This window comes from Thermoascus crustaceus (assembly GCF_041956765.1).
Source record: "Thermoascus crustaceus strain CBS 181.67 unplaced genomic scaffold VTN00scaffold_5, whole genome shotgun sequence".
Classification (NCBI taxonomy): domain Eukaryota; kingdom Fungi; phylum Ascomycota; class Eurotiomycetes; order Eurotiales; family Thermoascaceae; genus Thermoascus; species Thermoascus crustaceus.
In genome coordinates, this window is record NW_027192531.1 from 707,181 (window position 1) to 725,741 (window position 18,561).

General features: G+C 49.7%; 6 protein-coding genes across 6 annotated transcripts; 2 read left to right on the forward strand and 4 right to left on the reverse strand.

Annotated features, from left to right (window-relative positions):
• Window positions 1-205: 205 nt before the first annotated feature.
• VTN00DRAFT_7828 (uncharacterized protein) lies at window positions 206-2,585 on the reverse strand (the record flags this gene model as incomplete). Its single annotated transcript, XM_069434614.1, has 2 exons — window positions 206-1,699; window positions 1,938-2,585. The coding sequence occupies 2 exons, from the start codon at window positions 2,583-2,585 to the stop codon at window positions 206-208; spliced, it is 2,142 nt and encodes a 713-aa protein (XP_069286094.1).
• Window positions 2,586-3,375: 790 nt separating this feature from the next.
• VTN00DRAFT_7829 (uncharacterized protein) lies at window positions 3,376-3,986 on the forward strand (the record flags this gene model as incomplete). The annotated part of the gene is made up of 6 exons (XM_069434615.1): window positions 3,376-3,406; window positions 3,465-3,487; window positions 3,543-3,576; window positions 3,631-3,674; window positions 3,799-3,868; window positions 3,922-3,986. 6 exons carry the CDS (start codon window positions 3,376-3,378, stop codon window positions 3,984-3,986), a joined length of 267 nt encoding a protein of 88 aa, XP_069286095.1.
• A 1,039-nt stretch (window positions 3,987-5,025) lies between these two features.
• On the forward strand, window positions 5,026-5,856 carry VTN00DRAFT_7830 (uncharacterized protein; the record flags this gene model as incomplete). Its single annotated transcript, XM_069434617.1, has 7 exons — window positions 5,026-5,056; window positions 5,153-5,206; window positions 5,274-5,307; window positions 5,364-5,388; window positions 5,453-5,485; window positions 5,556-5,596; window positions 5,700-5,856. 7 exons carry the CDS (start codon window positions 5,026-5,028, stop codon window positions 5,854-5,856), a joined length of 375 nt encoding a protein of 124 aa, XP_069286096.1.
• Window positions 5,857-7,341: 1,485 nt separating this feature from the next.
• On the reverse strand, window positions 7,342-9,859 carry VTN00DRAFT_7831 (uncharacterized protein; the record flags this gene model as incomplete). The annotated part of the gene is made up of 7 exons (XM_069434618.1): window positions 7,342-7,909; window positions 7,967-8,585; window positions 8,642-8,676; window positions 8,746-8,755; window positions 8,812-9,318; window positions 9,375-9,547; window positions 9,738-9,859. The coding sequence occupies 7 exons, from the start codon at window positions 9,857-9,859 to the stop codon at window positions 7,342-7,344; spliced, it is 2,034 nt and encodes a 677-aa protein (XP_069286097.1).
• Window positions 9,860-14,121: 4,262 nt separating this feature from the next.
• Window positions 14,122-14,730, reverse strand: VTN00DRAFT_7832 (uncharacterized protein; the record flags this gene model as incomplete). The annotated part of the gene is made up of 3 exons (XM_069434619.1): window positions 14,122-14,156; window positions 14,238-14,589; window positions 14,692-14,730. 3 exons carry the CDS (start codon window positions 14,728-14,730, stop codon window positions 14,122-14,124), a joined length of 426 nt encoding a protein of 141 aa, XP_069286098.1.
• An 897-nt stretch (window positions 14,731-15,627) lies between these two features.
• VTN00DRAFT_7833 (uncharacterized protein) lies at window positions 15,628-16,806 on the reverse strand (the record flags this gene model as incomplete). Its single annotated transcript, XM_069434620.1, has 4 exons — window positions 15,628-15,918; window positions 15,981-16,175; window positions 16,230-16,668; window positions 16,724-16,806. 4 exons carry the CDS (start codon window positions 16,804-16,806, stop codon window positions 15,628-15,630), a joined length of 1,008 nt encoding a protein of 335 aa, XP_069286099.1.
• Between the last annotated feature and the right edge of the window lie 1,755 nt (window positions 16,807-18,561).

Here is an 18,561-nt window from a genome sequence, read left to right on the forward strand (position 1 = left end):
AAGGGTGAAGTACAAGGCTCCTGAGGAGAGGTGAATTAGTGTGCACGAGGTCTTTCCCGTGCCGTATACTGCTGACAGCGACCCTAAAAGGAGAACGTGCGGACGTACAGTAGGTACAACTTCTTACTAAGAACCGCCAAGCAAGGGATAACGGCAGAACAATCAATTTCTACTATAGTGCTCCCTATCAACAGGGACAAAGGACTTAAACCTCCTCGTTGTCCTGAGCCCCTACAGTGAATTTCTTCCGCCCTGTGCCAGTGAGCTTCTGCAGCTTCACCCTGTCCATCTGCTCCCCCACTTTCTTCTCGATCTGCTGGATCTCCTCCTCGGGATCGACGGCCTCCTGGGACGCGAACTCCAGGACCAGTCGTCTCCCCAGGAGGTGCGTATTTTTCAACGCGTCCATCGCATTTTCGGCTTCGCGAGCGCTTACAAAATCCGCGAAAGCAAAACCACGAGACGATCTGTCGAACTTCTTGGGAACACGCACAGAGCGAAGCTGCCCATATGCTCCAAAAAGCGATCTGACGTCCTTCTTCGTGGCTTGGAACGGAAGATTCTTAATGATAATCTTCGTTCTTCTGGCGGCGATCTTCTTGGCGTTGTCCTCCTGTCTCCGCTGCTCCGCAGCATCCATACCCTTGTGAGATGCTTTAATAACAAGCTCATGCTGGTCAAGTTTGTAACCATTCATTGCACGGAGAGCAGCTTGGGCTTGAGCGCTGGTCCGAAATTCGACGAAGCCAAAACCCATGCTGAGGGTCTGGCCTGGTCGCTTTGGATCAGGCTTTGTTTTAACCGTAGCTGACAGGAAGCCGTCCAAAGGCTTAAAGACTTCCGTCAACCTTGCAGTGGTTGTCGCGAAGTTCAAGTTTCGTATGAAAAGCGTAGACGTCGTGACCACCTCTTCAGTGTCATCTGACGCGAAGGTATCCGCAGTAGAGAATCCCTGAGAGACAGCCTTCGTCTCCGGTACAGATAACTGAGTTGTGGGCACTCCCTCAACAAACAGGTCTTTGGGTGCACGTTCCAAGAACAAGATTGAGTCTCCTAGTTTTCGGTATGCGAGACCTTTGAACGCCTTTTGCGCCTCGTCTGGTCTCGCAAATTCGACAATAGCTATAGTACCACTGGGAGGCATTAGTAACCTAGTGAGCTGACCATACTGTTCGAACAATTTTCTCAGATCGGCAGCCTTGACGCCATATGAGAAGTTCTTCACTAGGATGGCCGTATTTCCACGCTCTCGTCGCTTGAAAGAATCAAGGTTTACACCATTTGCAGTAAAGTAAGCTTTTGTTTCTTGAATAACATGCGTCTCAGCATGCGCCTGCTTGACTGCAGCATCCGAGGAGGTGGGGTCTAAAAGATCCGATTTCGATACGCCAAGTCTTTCTGCCACGGAGGACATCACCGCATCGGTATTCATATAGAGAGAGTTCCAGTTGAATGTCGAAGATGCAGCTTCCATCTTCCGCTTGATCTGCTTCTGCTTCTTCAGAGGCAACTTGGCCAGCTCACTTTCATCGATCTTGTAGGTCTTTTTCGCGGTCGCGCCCAGAATATGGAGCAGGCGACCTTGGAAAGTGCTCCCGTCCAGGCTTTTGTAAGCGTTGATCGCGGAGGTAGGGTCGACGTACTGCACGTAGGCGAAACCTTTGCTGCTTTCTGAACGGGCGTCAAAAGCAATATGGATCTAACCAAGTCAGCCACGTGCCCTTCAAAAATGGGACGGTAAGACAGTTTTGTGGTGGTTCCGCTCTTCAGAGAACAAGAAGCATCTACTAAATACTCTTGGCCGGTTGACATCATATGCTGTGCATCGGATGTCCCTATCTGGCATATCATCATGCGAGCGGCCGCGGTCTTCAAGCCGGGATAGATTTTGGAGGCAGTGAAAAAGATGGTAGGGTTCGGCAGAAATCATCACTCACCTCTTCGATCTTTCCAAAGGGTAAAAAAACTGGTTCTAGGTCCGCTTCCGTTGCATCGTAAGGTAAGTTCCGTACAAATAGGCGAGCAGAGTTACGAATGAGGTTGGTATTTGCATCGTCTTCCTCCTTCGTCTTTTCTGTATTGCTGGAAACTGGAGCCGCTTGGGTGTCGAGCGCAACGCCGCCGGATTCGGAATCGTCGTCTTCCTCCAGGGGCTCAAGGGTTTTACGCTGTTTTGAAGCGTCTTGTTCGGCTTGTTCGTCGTCATCGAGAAGGCCAAGGAGGCGACTCGTCTTCGACCGGAGCCAGTCTGCATCTGACTGTGGCTCAGTTTGGCTTTGAGGTGCGGCAGAGGCATCCTGTTCTACAGCATCCTCATTTCGATCTTGCTCCGCGATCCTAGTACCATCTGAGTCGTGAGATACCACCTGTTCTCCGTCGGTACTTGGTGTTTTTTCACGAGCCTGCATCTTGGGAAGGCTAGTATCAGCCACCCCATCGACCTTGGCTTTCTTCCTCTGGCTTTGGGATGGTTCCTCGTTCGGCTGTTCTTCCTCCAAGGGCCGTTTGCTTGAAGACACAGGGTTGAGAGATTCAGCTAAGCCCTCGTCATTAGCCCAGGTCTTTGTCTTGGACGAATGCTGCATAACAGCAAGGTATTCCTGGAGTTTAGTATCCTGCTGGGTATTATCCGCATCACGTTTGCGCTTGAGAGTATTCGTTGAATCATTCACGTCAGAATTCTTCTTATTTTTTGCAGTGGACTTTGAATTTGCATCATTCTCTGAATGGATCTACGCTCATTCTGGTCAGCCTCAGGACCACTTCAACAGGTCAGCCTGCACAGCATGAAATGAGACAAGTCACGAAAACACGTACCGGCTTTGCAAGCTCAACTGAGATTTTGGACATTCTGATATATGTCCTATTAAAGTAATTGACAGCTTCCTTGGCCATCTCGGGGCTCTTGAAACCCACAAAGCCAATCCTGCGTTTGGGGAAAACATGAGCATCTGTGACATGAAAGCGACTAGAAAAATGCTTCCCCAACTGTTCGTTAGTGAACGTTGGCGGAAGGCCAGAAACGAACACCCTAGTGTTCTCCATGTTGTTGGTTTCTGGCATAGCAACACATAAATGCAGGTCTGTGGAGTTTTAAAAGAAACCCGGAGGAAAAAATAACGGAGGAACTTTTTTTTCCTCTTGTTTTGTACTGCCGAAGGCGGTGAGGGATTTCCGGTAATGGTCCGTGCGCAGCCGCAACGCGATATCACCGCTGCGCGCCCAATTGTCCGGGTCACCTGTTATGGAAGAACATCTCCCTATAAAGCTCGCTGTGCTTTTTTGACAGTTTCAGTTTTCGCTACCTTTTGCAAGACGGTCGCATCAGCTTTGGACACTCAAATACCTAGTGTGCAATATAAATAAATAGGCAAGATGTCTGGCGAGAAGAGGGAAAAGCTCGAAGGTACGGCGTCACAGGGCTCTCCTTGCTTTGCAGCACCTGCTGACTATAATATTTACAGCCCAAATCAAGTCTGTCGACATGGTAAGAACTTTTAACTGCGATGCTTTCTTATACAAAGTGCTTATTTTCACTGGAGACCGAGGACATGCAGCAGGAGGCTATCGAAGTTGGTATGGTTCCCGAAGTGCCACGAGTAAGGAATAGGGGAAGCTGATCTTCACTAGCGACCGAGGCCATGGACAAGTTCCACATTGAGAAGGCACGTATTGTGATGCCTTGCTTGGTTTGGATGTGCGCTGATCGGTCTACAGGATATCGCCCAGTACATAAAGAAAGAAGTCCGACACCCTGCGCCGTCTCTCGCAACCTTCGCGTGCTAACGTCTCCGGCAGTTCGACTCTCGTAAAGGGGCAACATGGCATTGCATAGTGGGACGTAACTTTGGCAGCTTCGTCACTCACGGTGGGTATTGGTATGTGAAGACCGTGATGGGGTTCTGCTGACAACAGGTGTAGAGACGAAGCACTTCATCTACTTCTACCTTGGACACTGCGCGATTCTGCTCTTTAAGACGCAGTGAGCCCCGACTCTGCGTGTACCTACCCTTTGGAGGATCCGAGGCACGTTCCCCGCCCGCGGGCCTAGTTTTCGAAAAGATGTATTAACGCTTTGCGCCTTCTCAAAATACCTTTATACGTTGCTAAGATTACACACTTCCATGCCTCCTTTTCCTGTCAGCAGCTCAGGCGCGAGAAGATCTTAGGTTTATTCATGATGTTGACAATTTGAACCCTTTGCTATGTTCTTTCTCGTCCGTTAATGACTAGACGCCCGCGGTGGGGAGAGTATCTGTATTTACCACCCAAAAGCAACTTTATAATAAATATAAAAGGAATGTCCATGGAGTTGGCTTGAAGCATTGCTTCATATTAGTGAGCTCTGGGTATGTTCGTAGAAGAGCTTCCTCGCTTTCGTCTGTAACCTTACTTCAGCATACTGTCTTTTCCTGGTGACAATATTAAGGTAATTATTTATGTTAGCAAACATTAGAAACATCAGTGGCTTCAAGATCTATGTGCTGGCCTGCCTTTCGTAAGGTATGCAGGAGTTCGAAGTAGAGCAGACCGCTATTCTACCGACAAGCCCCTGAAGGGCAATATATAATATGACTTGTCCTAAGATTGTCATGTCGCGTGTGCGGGGACAAGCGTATTAGATTACAGCTTTGCCAAATCCGAGGCCAACATAAAACCAGACATCGCCTTTTTCACGCTAGGTTAGGTAGCAAAATATTCAGAAATCTCACTGTCATAATGATCATGCCGCTAATCGACGGTGAATGCTGAGGAACGATTCACGCGGAACACCTAACGGGTGTTCGCTGCCGGCGCCAAGGGCCAAGGCTTCCAAGCCACGACGCCACGTCGGTCCGCGTCAGCCCATGTCCCATTTCAAGATGCTGTCGCACCTCTTCGTATTGACTGCTCTCTGCTCCGTAGACATTTCTTTCTCTCTTCGGGGGCTGTCCTCAATCATTCCGTCTCTGTCTACATTCTAACTCCCTGTTCTGAGATTTTCCTCGAACTGTACTCAACAGTCGTCAAGGGTACACCGCAACCATGGCGATTTGCATCACGTTCGGGATGGAAGGTAAGCTCCGAACGCCAGCTGTAGTATTATTGAACGTGCAGAGGTGGCTCGTGCCGACTGCCAGTGCATGATAAACTGACCTAGAATGATATTCAGAATTTACCTCGAGGCTTAAGGGCTACGAGCATGTTAGAGCATATTGTTACAATTGTGAGAACTTCCTCTGTACCCCTATCTACATATGTTCCTAACCTAAGTATTTTTTTTCCTGATTTAGGCGAGCACTGGGATGGATATTGCATTAGCCGATGGTATGTGCTTTATGGTATTCCTAGTTGGCGTGGAGTACGTGTGCTGACGACTTCAGGCCTTGGTTCACCGTCTGCTTCATAGTATGTTTTCCTTTCCCGCGATAGCAACAGGTTATGCACAGGTCTAACGTCTTGTTCTTAACAGCCCGTGATCCCGCTATCCACGCACAAGTATAAGGTCAGTATCACTCAATATCATATATCCAGATTTAAAAAGGCAAGATTGCAATTAGCTAACACCCCTCTAGGAAGTCACCTGCGCAAGGTGTCGCTTCACGCAGGATCTCAGGTGCGTCAGAAAAAAAGAAATCTGTTGACCTTGACAGGGCAGCACAGTAAAATATCAACTTCTCTATGTATCTTCCATTCTAACCAAACACATCTCGTAACAGAGACCGGCCAGATATAAATCCCAACGCACCACCACAAGGTCCTCCTCCTGGTCCAGTTCCAATGATGAGCCCTCCACAAATGGGCCCTCCTCCGCCTGGTCCACACGGTGGCCCGTCAGGACCTCCTCCAGGACAGGGAGGATATGCTTACAAGTGAGCTGACTATGCTTGAGCCAACTACCTAGCCCCGAGTGGCGAGCTGCACGGTCTTCTGTTTCTCTATTCTTTCCGCTGTTTCAGTTTCTCCACTTGATGAGTGATCTTGCACTTTTTTTTCTCCTTTTTACATGTCTACATGATACCTTTCAAGTTGTTGATTTATTATGATCTTCATTTCATTTGGAATCTCGGGTCTCAGCTCTGGAATGTACGTGGCGTTCACGGAAACTGCTGATCCGGAGCCGCCAGCCCTTGTACTTACTTTAAGACTATCACTTCCATTTGTGTTTCTTCCGGGGTCTAGAAACTCGACGGGGAGGCTGGCTGATTTCTTGGTCTACTTCCGCCACTGTGTGTCATCTCTTCGTGGATTTGATATGTCATATTGCTGAGGATGTGGATCCTAAGGTGACGGAAGTCTTCTACATTTGCGCTCGGTCTTGCCTTTTTTTCTTCCTCCCTTTGCCCGAAGCAAGGATCGGATGAAGATTTGTCACCCGTGAGAGAAATCAATGACGCAAGAAGTCTGTCAGCAGTATCATCCCATCCTCTCTTCGAATCTCCCATCCCTTGGCGGATTATCCTTTTGCGGCGATACTTGCCAAAATTCTGCCCCCCTCCCCCCCTTCCCCTCCTCTGGATGAAACAAGTTGTTTCCAAAGGCGATCCGGCATACCGTATGTATGGCTCACTGGTACTGCGCAATATGTTGTCTTCGGACTGTCGCCTCTCTCCATCCACTTGCCAAAATATCCTCCTACCCATGCGTAGCTTCAAAATCACGTGGGTAGTATAAAATAGCAATTTGCCCAGCTGCTACGCTAGACAGGGATATATAGGCGGAATGGCTCATATTTTGGCATGATAGGACCCTAACCTGGGGCATTTTCTGAGTGCTTTCGATCTCATCTTTGATTTTTAAGGCCAAACATATGCGGAAATGAATCCTGCAAAGAAAGTGTGTGGGTGATGTGATCTTTTCATATAAATATATGCTCTTGTTGATAGTGATTATTTGGTCTGGTTCTGATATACAGTGAAACAGAATACGGTGTCTGAGCGTGTACGTGGCTCTGGAGGAACTGAAGAACTGGAAAAAAGGATGGATAAGATGTTACTCTAAGTAGGCTGTGTATAGTTCATAAGCTTGCAGGGGATGCTGAATATGGTCCATAAGCAAGGTTGGAAAGCTTGAATAAAGGGGAATTCTGGGAGGCTGTAGTTGTTTCTAAAACCGTTATCAAATTAACGATCTAGATGTTGGTCTAGCTATCCTAGCGATAACGTCTGGATCGCGTCTCATCAAAATCTAGCATATACACTGGAAGAAACAGTTCAGACATGGGAATCAAAGTGACATCAATCATATACAAGAACATTCAAAAAACAAGCTCTCCAAAGATGAGCCTTCAAAACTGCTTACCCAAACTCCTGACCGCCCAGGCCCTGATCGTCCATTCTAGATATGGCATTATTCGCGCACTTATAGCTTGTCCATGACCTTCTCTGTGGGCGTCACCTCACCGGTACGAGTCTCCTCTTTAATATTGCACTCGCGACCATGGAGCGCAGGTTTCCATCTTCCAATGAGGTCGAGGAACATTAAGCGGACGGTGCGAATGATGCTCTCACGACCCTCCCAGAGCGGGTAGATAACGACGCCTATGGCGGTGAAGAACAACCAGATGATACCGACAACAACCCAACCGGTGAAGAACGGCTTGCTGAAGACATAGGAGGAGCCGTACATGGGCATCGGCCAGATAATCAGAAGGCTGAGTGCCATGGTGACCGTCAGGATGCGGGCGTAGAAAGCCGCCTGGTTGAGCTTACGCTCCTCTTTCTGGGCCTCGGTTTCGGATTGGCTCGTTTCTCCGGGAATAAGCTCCAGATCGACGTGTGCGGCGGCAGCGACGTCAGAGTCATCGACCTTGCGGATGTTGCGCATCGACTCGTAGTCGTAGTTCTGTGGGCCGAACACGTAGGTAAGGACCGGAATGAAGATGATCGGACTGAGCAGAGCTGCCACATTGCCAGCAAGCATAGGGTAGCTGGGAATGATTAGTATTCATCGCTAATGTGACAAAACAAAAAGCACTTGAACTTACTTTGCTCCGGTACTGGCGACAGTCAGCTCACCATACAGGCTTTTCGCAGTCACCAGCCACGCGATGAGCGCGACAGCCAAGCCAAGAACCGGCGAAGCAGCAGCAGCGATCCAGTTCTGTCCCTTCCAAAGCAGAGTCATGGCGCCAGGGATGACGGCAGCGGAAATGATGACACCCATCAGCAAGTAAAGATAGCCCATGCCAATACCGGCGTAGTACAGGCCCGTAGCAAAGCCAGCCATGGCAAGGGCGTAGATACCACAGGACATGTGAGAAACCCAAACGAGCCTTTTACCCTTGGCACTTGGCTGGATGTAAGCCTGGTAAATGTCATATGTCCAGATCGAGGAGACAGCAATCAGCTGAGCTGAGAATGCTGAAGTGACCGCCATGAAAATCAAGATCGTGGTGGCGGCCGCACCGCTGTAACCCAGCAGTTTCACAGCAGCAAATGGCAGGACAAGTCCAGCCGTGACATCCTGCGAGCTGATCCTCTGGGAGCCCTCCAAGGCAAGAGCAGAGATTCCCATAGTACTGGCGCAGAGCCACGGGATCGCAAACCAACAGAGACCGCCGATGATGTATCCGGGGAACGCGTGCACAGGGCTTGCAGCAATGGCTATGTCAAGTCAGCGCACTTAGACCATGAGTCTTATAGGTTATCTAGGAACCAACCTTTGTTGTAATATCCGTTGTCAAGGAAGACAGTACTGATTCAAATGTTAGCTAATTGTGTCATGGAGAAACTCGATCAACAATTCCGAATGCTAGAGACATACCCAAAGTTTCCTAGAACACCGTCAGTACATATGACAATAGATAAACGACTTATCATTCTAACTTACCAATCAGGTTGATGACAAAGAAGATACCACCCTGCTTAGACCTCATGGTAAGATAGCTTCCCTCGGCATTGCCTTCAACCGGACGGCTCTTTGCAACTTCCACCAGGATGTCGAACACCTTGCCAGGCGATCCCAGGTTTTCGTTCGTTGCGTAAGCGGAGAATGCAAACATGAAAATGATCACGATAATGGCGATAGTGTGCAGGTAGTCGGTGATGAAGGTCGCCTTGATACCGCCGAAAATAGTGTACAGGACGACACCGATAGGGAGCAGGAAACAGGCAGCAACTGTATGAATCCCAGTCAAAGCAGTCATAACGGCGGAGCCTCCAGTGAGCAGCATGGCGGTCACGAGGATGTTCGTCATCTGACAGAAGACAATGAAGACAATGTGCACGGTGGTTCCATAGCGGGCGCGGATGGCTTCAAGGAAGGTATGCGCATTGGGAGCACGTCGTTTCAGTTCAATTGCAAGGGTTGCGAACAGGATAATCTGAACGGTGGCTCCTATTTTCGAAGGTTACGGCCATCCATGTTACACGCATGGAGCAGGGGAGACATACCTGATGCGTAGTAAAAGGGACCCGAGATGCCATACTGATATGCCACAGAAGATGACTGGAGAAGGGTTGCAGCCCAGGTCCAGCTGCTAACGACTGCAGATGCTACCAACCCCGACTTGACGGATCTTCCGGCGGTGGAGAACATCTCAGACGTTTGGACTTCATGCCGGTATCTTTTCTCATTGATCAGCACAACCCCGGACTAAATACGGCATGGAAAATGCAATTGCGTGCCGGTGGATGTTTCGGGTCAATTGACGTTAAAACCATAAAATTGAAAAACCCACCAGTCCATAAAGCCAATATGGAGCATCCGCTTCCATACCCAAGTAGTAGGACACAAACAAAGACTAGACTACCTACCTCTTCAGGGCCCAGGTGATAAAGATCATAACAAAGGCAAAAGCAAACCCCAACCCCACGACAATACCGTAGCCAAACCCCTGCCCCAGGGGCGCCGTAAACTTGACCTCGTTCGAGGCCATGAGACGAGAGTCCACAGGTAGATGTTCGAATGCGTATAGATGCTGGCTGTCAGGTTCCAAAAGCAACCGCTGAGGCTTTCTTCTAGGGATCAATTGAATCAATGAGGATGAGAAAGGCAGAAGACTGATTCAGCCAGCCAGGCAATCAATCGATGAATCTGATGATGAGAAGTATATCCCCTGTCACATCGGGAGGATGAAGCAGGTTCATATAGCAAGCTGCATGTCCGTGGGGAACCCCGGACACACTCCGACCTCGCAGACATGACTCTAGCAGGTCGTGTTTGCGGATCAGCCAAGAGCTTAGATATGGACACCTCGGGCTGTCGACGGCGGTTGATAAGGACCATTCTCTCGTAATTCGGAATCCAGCAGGCTCGGGAACTTGTTCTGTAAGTCCTGCAAGCTCCAGGTCCCCACGACCCGAGCGGTCCACCGCACGGCCCATGAGTCGCGCCCGGCGCTAGGCTGGAACGGTAACGGTGGGCGGCCGCCATTGGTGGATTGTCCTCGTGAACCTTCCTTATCTACAGCACCTTCCACGTGAGATAGATATAGTACTCCGCGATCCCGCGCTCCCATTGGCCCTTTGACAACATCGAGATAAGGGAACAATCAGCAACACGACGTCCGCCCGGAAGGTGAGAAGATACTTTTGGCAACTGCGCGCCCGCGGCCAGTCCTGCAGGGTCGCTTCTCGCCGTCGGGACGCGGCCAGATCTTATGTAAAACGTCCCGATCAGGCTGGTGGTGGGCCCGGCGGCGCCAGCGATAGCTGATAACAACCGCTCGCTTACTCGACGCTTCCACTCATGATTTTCTTTTGTGGGCATTTCTACTCCGTATTTCTGTCTTCGAAAATCCGGATGTGGAGAACTAGCTTATCAGGACTTCGGAATGCAGCAGCTGCCCGGTATCCAAGGCTCTTGGGTCTGTCAGAGTGACTCAGTTGTGAATCTGCCAAGTGATATGAGCCAAGTGATATGACATACTGCTGTTTGAAACCAAGCAAGCTCAGGTTTGTTGGCGCCAAGGGCCTCGATCCCTCTTGTGTCTTTTCTCGAGCAAGCTTTATGTCAGAATCAGAGTCCGATAAATCCTCGGAGAGCTGATAAACGGTGTCCATCCGTATACGGAATACTTGGTTCAGACCTGGTACACCGTAGCCCATTCACGGTATATGGTCACTAGATGATTCCCAATCTCGCCTGGAGCCACGAAAACCTGCACGTCCAGATATACTCGTCGATCACACGAGCATTAGCTTCAGGAGAAGCTCACGGGCCCACGAAACCTGCAGTCCAACGACTCCAGTTATCAACGATAGGAAACAGTTCTCCACTGATCCGCGACCATTAAACTTGCTTTCGGTAACATTGCCAGGATCAAATGCCGTGTGAAGCCGGAAGGATTACTGTTTACGGAATATTTCATACGGATGAAGGAGCATTAATGTTGGTTTAAAGGTACACCAAGCTTGGAAATCTCGCTGTTAGTTGTCCACATTCCGCAGCCTTCACAGCTCCATGATCCTCCATGATCCATTCCCTCGGAGCTGCTCTTCCCTTTTCGGTCTGATCACTGTGCGGCCACTTGCTTCGGGCCGGTCACCAGCCGAGTATCTTAGGTATGCTTTCAAATCCCGGACCGGATGTTGGATCGGCTAGAACCCTCGGGCGAAAGCTACTTCTCGGTTAATTCATCTGTTTTGATATTATCATGGAACAGGTGAGTTCAGGTCTCTGAATGCCAGAGACGGGATGTATATACACCTGTATCAAGCAAGATCACTCAGAGGGAAGGGGGATGTGTGTCAAGAATACCACAGGTTTCTCTCTGATCAGACAGACGTGTTCATCGTAACTTATCATTTTAATCCTGCACATTTTCTCCTGTTTTCCACTTATCCGTTGCCAAACTGAATAAAACAGGTATCTGCATCTGGCTAAATTAGTAATTGTTCGAAAAATTACATCCGATCACTCCTATAACTCGGATATAACAAACCCCAGGAATCAAATTAAAACCATGATAGATTGGAAATCAAACTTGAACTCAATTTTGTGGATCAATCCCAGACCCGCTCCGTATGTGACAACAAAAACAGGAAGGATCGGGAGGAACCGGGACGAACCTACCCCGTAGTCCTCCGTACAGATTGATAAACAGGTCATCCACATAAATTATAGAAACTGGAAGATTGGAAAGCATACCTACCTACCTAGGCACTTGTACTCCCCGTACGTAAGTCTGCCCCAAGCGAGCTCCCCACAAACACGTTAGCTATACCGCACGAAGATGAAGGGTTCGTCTCCACGTCCAGTAGAGAAAAAGAAAGGTAAAAGGTACCAAGATCCCTGTGAGAAGATCTTACTAATATATGAATAGTAATCTTCTATTCTGCTGCTGACCTTCCGTGAGAGCAGGTAAGTACCTCCTAGGTACTTATTCACTGCGTTGTGCGTATCATACGTAGCACGTAGCAGAACATGGCATAGAGTACCTAATCGTTGATACGGACCGAAGAATCAGCTTACAGCTTCCTCAGGAGTACCATATCATTTACCATTGATATCTCTTGTTTCTATTCCTTCATTCTCAGTGAATAGACCCGTCTCGCTTGTTCCAATGGATAGGGACGAACGTTCCTCCGGTGCAATGTCACAATCACTCCTGTGGATTAGTAGGCAAGCACGTACCTATCGTCGTCACCACCACGGTCAGAATAAATATCATGCCACCACGTAGTGCTGTAGACGTTTCGCACACTCGCTGTCATATGCCGCTTGATGCGGCCCCCAATTCCGAATGGTGAGTAAACATCATGTGAGACTTCATCAGAATAGAATTTAAGCTTGCCAAAAGCGGAAGTCATGCCTCCGGAAAGGACACCACCTAAGGTACTGTGGAAATGCAGAGAATGGATTGTCCCATAGAATTAGCTCAAATCCATAAGATTGGATGATTTCTGGAATGGGGTTAGCTGATAATACATAGAGAACCAAAGGTGACCTAACAGGTCAATGGATAGTAGCACGGCCACAGCCCTACAGAAGGTACCTAACAGGTGCCCGCTGTAGCACCTGGTCGTCCCAGGCTACAGTGCCAGCGAACATGTCCTCCAAAGGAAAAATGAAAGCCCTGAATGCACACCCATGGATGCCCAGGGATGTATAGAGGTGCAAGCGCAAGCCCGAGTTATTTATTGTCATGCTTAGGCAGTGCCCTAATCCCATGTCTAAATAATCTCGTAGCCAGCCAGCTACCTTAGGTAGATAGCCAGAGGGATCCGTCGATGAGACCCGAATGCAATAACAAATATAGGCACCTGCTACATAGCATGTGCGAAAGGGGGAAAAGAAAGAGGATAATTCATCATGGTATGGGTCGTTAAACGACTACCTACTTAAGAAGGGCTTGATGAAGGCATGGTAAACAAAAGGGTTCGGGGTGATAGAGGTTTACTCTGGACAGTGAAATTGTTTGGCATGGAATCGAATGGATCGACGGATGAGAACGGGAACCTGTGAAGAGGAAGTCACCCCAAAGAATACCTAGGTAGAGCGATCCAACTTTCCGGTTGGAGTTTCGGGAAAATCAAGTTGAAAAAAATCTAAGAGGGAAATATCTGCGGTTTCATTTCCCAGGCGAACCTGGAAGGAACACTTTACAGTGTACAAAACATGAAAAGTATCGACTATTTGCAAGTCCACTACTTATAACATTTTTATTCAAATTAAGGGTACGCGAATATTATACAGTTCCATCTTGCCCTCCTGCCGCCAGTTGTGTACTCCATTCCACCACGAAAACACCTACCCAGCAGCGTTCACAGCAATCCAGGAACAACAAAGTATTACTGCGGCAAAATAACAATCGGTAGAGGGATTTTTTGTTGAGTGTCTATCTGGGATCCCGTGCGGAGGAGACGCGGAGGCAAGCGCAGGAACAACTATGCGGCAGATAGGAGCCCTACGCTAGTCCCATATCGGTGTCGAGAAAAGGTTGCAACGAATTGAAAAAGAGATGAAGAGACATAGGTAGGAGGGTATACGACGTTCATAGGAAGGATAATAAAGGGGTTCGTTGCTGAATCGCCGCGTCTGATTGCTCGCAAGGTCGGTAGTGGAATCGCAAAGGGTGGTAACACGTAAGCCATCATCTAACAAGATGCGAGCATGACAAGCTCTGATAGTCATCAAATCTCACAACCCGCGTAAGACCAAGGATTCGAATAAGACGAGACGATATCGAGAAGGTATTCATGAAGAGAATGTGCGGGTGATCTTGGCGATGACTGCGGCCACAAGCCATGTTAGCTCTCCGAAAATTCCAACCAGCGTGAAGATTTTCATCAATAGTCAAAGTTTCAACTCACCATGCAGTCCCACGACCGAAAAGATGAAACCCAGACTCAAAACAAGTACCACAACAGGGTCAACCTTCAGTCCAGGGCTCTCATCCGTGTACAGCTTCAGCATCGTGCCCGACGAGCCACCAGCGCCTGCAGCACGGGTCGAGGCGGGCCTAGCATTCCGCAGCGACTCCTTGTGCTCCGCAGCTGCGCGGCGACGCAGAGCAGTTCGTGGTCCACCGGGAGGAGTTGGCGACGAGGGACGGTTCAGAGAAGAGCCAGAGCCGGCAACAGCGCCGGGGCCAGAGCTAGGGGATTTCGTATCCGGACCAGATTCGGCGCCGGAAGTCAAGGGGGAAGCAGCGCGAGGAGAGGCCTAGCACAGCTTTAGCATAAGTCGATTATGAATCGCATGCGGAAGAAAAGTCGAATGAATAATTGGCAAGGGACAGTTCGCGCTGCCATTGAGCGTGTCGACCTCTGGCAGCGAGAACCAGCATCGCATGGGACTCACCATTGTGACAGGAACTTTATCGGTAAAGAAGCAAAGAAAGAGCGTTGAAGATGAGGCTTCAAGATTTTTTTTTTTTCAGAAAAGAAAAATGGGGAAGGAATGAAAACAGAAGATCGTGGAGCTGAGGATACGGAGGTGAAGGTTGACGGTGATAAAAGGCGAGGTCGGTCGGGAGCTGCTAGAAAGAGGCCACGATCACGCTTCCCGCTGGTCGGTATCGTCATGAACGGTACGGACGCTAACCCGCGCTTCCAGCAGCCCCGGTTCCAACCATCCGCACTCGCACTATTATTACTCCGTAGATATATGCAAGGAGGTGGCAGATCTGACAGATTATTAAGTTCTTCTAAATTGTTCTAGGATCTATACGCTAAATCGTTCGACGACCACCAAGACTGCTAAGGCTGAGGTTAGTTTTCGCAGTTCACCGGCCAGATCATCTATCTTCTGCCGAAGTGAACAAATAATGTTGCCGTCATCGGTGAGTCTAAATCCTAGAATGAATGTTCATTATATTTGACACGGATAGATACTCAAGGGGAATAAAGCGTCAGCTCGAGCAACGCCACCAGTATCCCGATAGCAGCAAAATATTTGACAGAGAAACTTTGACCCAATATAGGGGAATAGAACCATAAAAAAGACAGTCGTCATCAAGAAAACGGACCCTGAGAAATAAATGTAGGTATCATAGTAGTGGTCCTTCCAATGCGTCCCAAACCCAGCATCTAAAACGTGTCCATACATTGGCAATTCAGCCATCGAGATGCAAACAGATATATCACTGTGTGCATGTTTTGTGTAAGAGGACTGTATATGCAACAAGAAAGCACAAGGACATGCACGGCTCCTTTCCTCCCCCCCCCCTTCTTCGGATTATTTGTGGTGTTGGAAACCCACCTAATCTATCATCATCCGGGTTGGCATTGGGCCGCCAGGCATGTTAGAGGACAGCTCGGTTGTCTTTTCCTCTGGGTCCACTCTCTTCTTGCAGATATGGGGCCGCAGTCCCTTGTGGAAGTTGTGCGTGCACATGCATGCATTGACAATGGTCATAATGATGAGAACAAGTGTTATTATAGCGAAAAAGGTAAGTGACCGTCGGGCAGGAAGGTACTCTCGGTATTTCTCGGGTTGATACATCCGGACGAGCTTGAAGAGGAAATAGGCGAGAGCGCCAAAATAGAGAAGCTGGCAGCACAGTCAGTGAAAAAGGAACATTGGAATGAAGTAGAGAAACCGTGTCCACATACGATGATGATAATCATGCCGAATGTGTTCTCACGGCGTGTAAAGTACGCCGCGAACAGGAGGATAATAATCGTCACCGGGATGGCAGCAAGAGTCAGAGCGAATTCCACGTCTGTCTTGCCGGTCACGATGACCACGAACTGGACAGTAAATCCGAGGAAGAAGAAAAAGTCAAACTTCAGGAGGGCTATGTAGATCTATGTCAGGTCAGCTTCACGGATCGCTGCTATGTTGACGAGGAAACGACAGACCTGATACGTCAGATATCGGCGCTTCATTCGCAAGTCAGCACTGATATGCTTATAGATAGTCCACGCAAATTCGTCATATAGCTTCCAGGCAACAAATCCCATCATCGCGGATCCCAGACCCACGATACACGGAATTGCGATAAGAAATGGTTTCGATTCGGCCCAGATATCCATATTGATAGCGTTGTTAACCATCAAGACCCCCACAGCTTCCTTAATCTGCTCCATTTGAACCGCACCATAAATTAGAAGGCCGATGTTGCAAATGCAAATTCCGATGACTTGGATGGTGTTTTTTAGTCGCAGGGCATCGTAAACCAAGACCAGCTCGTATAAGAAACCGAAGATATAAAGAGTCAAGAAGGTAGGAATCGTCTTCGACGGGCTCACATCTTCCGCAGAAGGATTGAGCTGTATCTGGAAATTTGCGAAGACATAACTGTCTCCCATCAGCGGGTTTCCCTTGCATTTTGGTATATCCAGAAGTGACTTACGATTCGAGGCCAAGCGTGAGAACCGTTTGGATAACGGCGACAATCACGAAGGCCCATGACCACGGTGAGTTCGGGACGTACATCTTGCGCTTTGGTGCTGGCGGGACGTTCGAATAGCCTTCTCTTAAGCGGAATCCGCCAGAGCGCCGAAAGGAGGCGTGACGTCCCCCAAGGACGGACGAGCGAGGCGCCTGGGAGTAAATTTTGACGAAGTGCTCCGTTAACGGAGCTCGACGGCTCTGCCCTGGGATCGAAAAAGGAGGCTATTATGAGTGAATGCCCACCAAAAGGTGGGTTCAGCGCAGAAGCGTTCGCGGTCGAAGAGGTATGGTTGTCACCAGCTCTTGAGACAGTTGTGAGGTCAGGAGGTCAACCGTCGCAGTACGTTTGGTCGGGGTAAGAGACAGATGGGCGCAGCGCGACACCAGGACGTCGGAACCCCCTTCCCGGCTTTTTGGTCGTCGTTATACACTTCGAACCTATCCAGCGACGGCAGACAGGGCTGGAATAGACTCTGGGAGAGGGGTGACAATGCGAACGGTGCTGCCAAGCGGCGTGAGACGTTGGGTGTCGAGCGGGGGGGGGAGAATCAATGATGGGTTCGCAAGTTCGGGGGGTGGATGTGAGCGAGGTCAACAACGGTCACGAGGCGGTTGGCACAAGAGAGAACGATCGGAAGGGGATAACGAGCGAATGATCGTTTCAAAGACGAGGGAAGGATGAAACCGACAACAAGGGAGATACAATGCTGGCGGTCGACGAGGAGGACGATGAAAGGAAGTGAGAATGTGATGAAAAGTGCAGTCGAAGGTTCGCACCGGCGATACTATCGACTTCGTAACCGACGTTTTGGCAATGGGGTCGCCCGTCCGGGGTGCACCAGCACCATGAGTCCACCGTCGACGCCCAGAATGGCACTGACAGGCTGGCGGTATTTTATTACTGTGATCCGTTGGAAGCAGAACGCGGTCTCCGGGCCTTCTGGACTCAGGCTGGGACCGTGGCTCTCCCTACGCTGTGCCTCGTTGCATGGGCCAGGAGCAGCGATTCGCGGCGGATGCGAGCCTTCTCCAGCCGCTGGCCGTTCGCCGGTGGGGCGCCGGTGGGCTAGCCCGTGGTCGAGAGACAGGAACACAAACTCTGCCGCGGGATTCTCTAGGTACGCTGCCACCTGGAACTATGAACGGCTCCTCTCCAGCCAGATGAATCCTGAAGATGATAATAATCCGTTGGAGTGCACGGAACGGGCAAGCTTATTATGATTATTCCTTCTGTCTGACACGCGGGCGGGGTCGATGGAACGATTTGCTCCCTCACGGAGCCCGACGAGGTCGATCCTCGACGCAGACTACGCAACCCAGCGGGCTTGGTTTTCTTCTGTCCCTTTGTTCTGCCAGTGATCGACTATCGAACGACAATCCACCAAGCCTGCAGGGACGAAGCCACAGGAAGCTGTTCAAGCCCCAGGTCGCTGCATCGTCTCGCATCTCCGTATGCAGCAAGGCTGTCGTCCTGTAAACAGGAGACCTCGGCCATTCCATCCCCCGTCCGATCCAGTCCGCCGCGTGTCTGAGGCTGGTCACGCTTGCCCGTCTGAGGCTCTGAGCTGACGAGTGGACAGATCCACTGCGGACGCCAAGGCGGGCTGTCGGGCGTTCCTGGTTGGTGCCTTTCGCTTCCTCAGGCCCCCCAAGAGTGCCTTGTGGCCGTGCTCCCGTCGCAGCCACACCCGATACCCCTGGGCAGCGCTGGGTCTTGCCGGCCTCTTCCATGGTCCTGGTGTATGAGATGGGTTTGGAGTGCATGTCTAGAACTTCCACGTCTCATGCCAACCCTGA